Genomic DNA, 2,368 nt, shown 5'->3' with positions numbered 1-2,368 from the left:
ATTTTTTTTTTTTAATAAATGCAGCTGGTACTATGGCCGCATCACACGTGCCGACGCTGAGAAATTGCTCTCAAATAAACATGAAGGTGCATTCTTAATACGCATTAGCGAATCCAGTCCTGGCGATTTCTCATTATCAGTCAAGTAAGTGTACATTTTTTTCTAAAAATGCATCAGATCTTTAATTTTACGATTTTTATTTTTTATTCCCACCACTCACAGATGCCCCGATGGTGTGCAACATTTCAAAGTTTTACGCGACGCACAGGGTAAATTCTTCCTTTGGGTTGTTAAATTCAACTCGCTCAACGAGCTGGTGGAGTATCATCGAACCGCAAGCGTATCGAGATCGCAAGATGTCAAATTAAGAGATATGATACATGAAGAGGTGAGTGTGCTGAACTCTAAGTGAGGTTAGCGTGCTATTTTTTTAGTCGTATATTAATTTTACCACGAACTTTGTTAAGAAAATTACCACAGTTTTGAAGATATAGAACGGAAATTTTGTTATCGCCGCAAGATGCTGCTTATTTGTCGGTATCGCTGACTTCAAATCACTATAAAATGTCTGCGCAGTACAAACTGACCGATTCAGAGCAGGTTTTTGTATGGAAAACCTTTTATTTGACAAAATATCTTCACGAAATTTGGCTTAGATGATGGTCCGAAAGAACGCTACAACCTCAGAACAAATTGTTCAGATCATACCACTATAGCATATAGCTGTCATACAAATTGATATATCAAAATCGAGTTAAAGAGCTTTTTATACACTCTGATGCTCTGAGAAATGGACCAGTCAAGGGTCTCTCGACAATCGGATCTATGTAAACGAAACGGACTGGGTTTTTTAACCGGTCAAGAACTGTCAACCCGGTAGAAATCTGCCGATATAACAACAACAACGAGTTTCCTTGTTTTTTTTTTGCTTAGAAGTCTTCTGTTTACTTTTACTTATGACGGTTAATGCGCGTCTGAATGTAGGCAAAGTTTTATTTTATTTTCAGGCGCTCCTAAATGTAGACAATACTTTTTCTTGCACATTCATTTTTCACCCGATTTATAAAAATTATCATCCTCCTGTTATATTTATTATAATTCTTTACGATTTTCTGTTTATATAATATTTTCTCATACTCCATTCTCTCGTTTCTGCTCCTCTCGCCACCGAACAGATGCTCGTGCAAGCATTATATGATTTTGTGCCACAAGAATCTGGTGAATTGGACTTCAGACGCGGCGATGTCATCACCGTTACAGATCGATCTGATGAGAATTGGTGGAATGGTGAGATCGGCAATCGGAAAGGCATCTTCCCAGCAACCTATGTAACGCCATACCACTCATAATAGAATAGAAACTCGTAAATAATGAATATATAAAGGAAAATTTAAAATAAATGAAAGAAAATTAAAAACAAAAACAAAAAACACAATAACAACAAAACACTGCATACAAGAAACAAAAACAATAAACGAACATATAATACAAAAAAAAACAATACTTGAGAAACGAACCACCAACAACAATACATCTAATAACAACAACAAAACACGCCACCAAAAACAATTACAACACTTTCCACCAACAAATTCTCACAAATCACACTAATACACACACACACATCTGCCGCTATAACAGCAACAATAGCAATCAGACCTGTAGTAGTACTGTAATCATGCACAAGCACGCAACAACAAGAAGTGACACTTTAATAATTCTTCAAATTTAAAGTATTTAGTATACATAGTAATTGGCGCATACTGGCAACAGCTAGCAATAGATTATACATTTATTTCAATTTATTTTGTTTTTCTTTTTTTTGTTGGTGTGTCGAAATGCAATTCTCGCCAAATGTACACCACAGCCACGATTAGTTGTGTGACTCCTCATTCCGTGGTTCAATTTGTATTCAAAGCCATACATACAGACATCAAACTGCGATACATCACAGCATCATTTATTACCGTTATACACACATATGTGTATATGCATGTATAAGTATTTGTTGTACGCGATGAAAATGCTTGAAAAGCGCACTTTACAGACCGTGTTTAGCCACGAAACGAAATAGTCTTGCATTGTCTGCTGTGTGAATTTTCATTTGAGGTCGCGGCTGCAGCGTTAGATATGAAGCAGGTGCGCTTGTTGCGTGATTTAATGCAGTAAAGTAGCACAAGCAGCGAGTTGACCTATTTATTCGTCAATATAATGCTTTGTCATAAATAAATAAATTCGTAAAATGCGCAGTTTTTTATATTTCTTTTTTACTGTTTAATATATTTTGCATAATTTTTGTTTTTAGTAGCATTTAATGTTTTTATGTTTTTTATTTGATTTTTTTTTATGATTTTTGTTTGAAAATTAA

General features: G+C 35.1%; 1 protein-coding gene across 1 annotated transcript in view; it reads left to right on the top strand.

Annotated features, from left to right (window-relative positions):
- LOC108969995 (protein enhancer of sevenless 2B) overlaps positions 1-1,422 on the top strand; it is a 32,999-nt gene extending 31,577 nt beyond the window's left edge. The window contains exons 3-5 of the mRNA XM_018935063.1: positions 25-144; positions 223-388; positions 1,176-1,422. Of these exons, the coding sequence (XP_018790608.1) occupies positions 25-144; positions 223-388; positions 1,176-1,349 (460 nt within the window). The 3' untranslated portion in view covers positions 1,350-1,422. The remainder of the gene's footprint in view (positions 1-24; positions 145-222; positions 389-1,175) is intronic.
- Positions 1,423-2,368: the final 946 nt, after the last annotated feature.

The sequence above is a fragment of the Bactrocera latifrons genome, unplaced genomic scaffold, assembly GCF_001853355.1.
Source record: "Bactrocera latifrons isolate USDA-ARS-PBARC rearing strain unplaced genomic scaffold, ASM185335v1 scaffold_275, whole genome shotgun sequence".
Taxonomy (NCBI): Eukaryota; Metazoa; Arthropoda; class Insecta; order Diptera; family Tephritidae; genus Bactrocera; species Bactrocera latifrons.
This window is presented reverse-complemented; position numbering and strand designations above follow the sequence as displayed.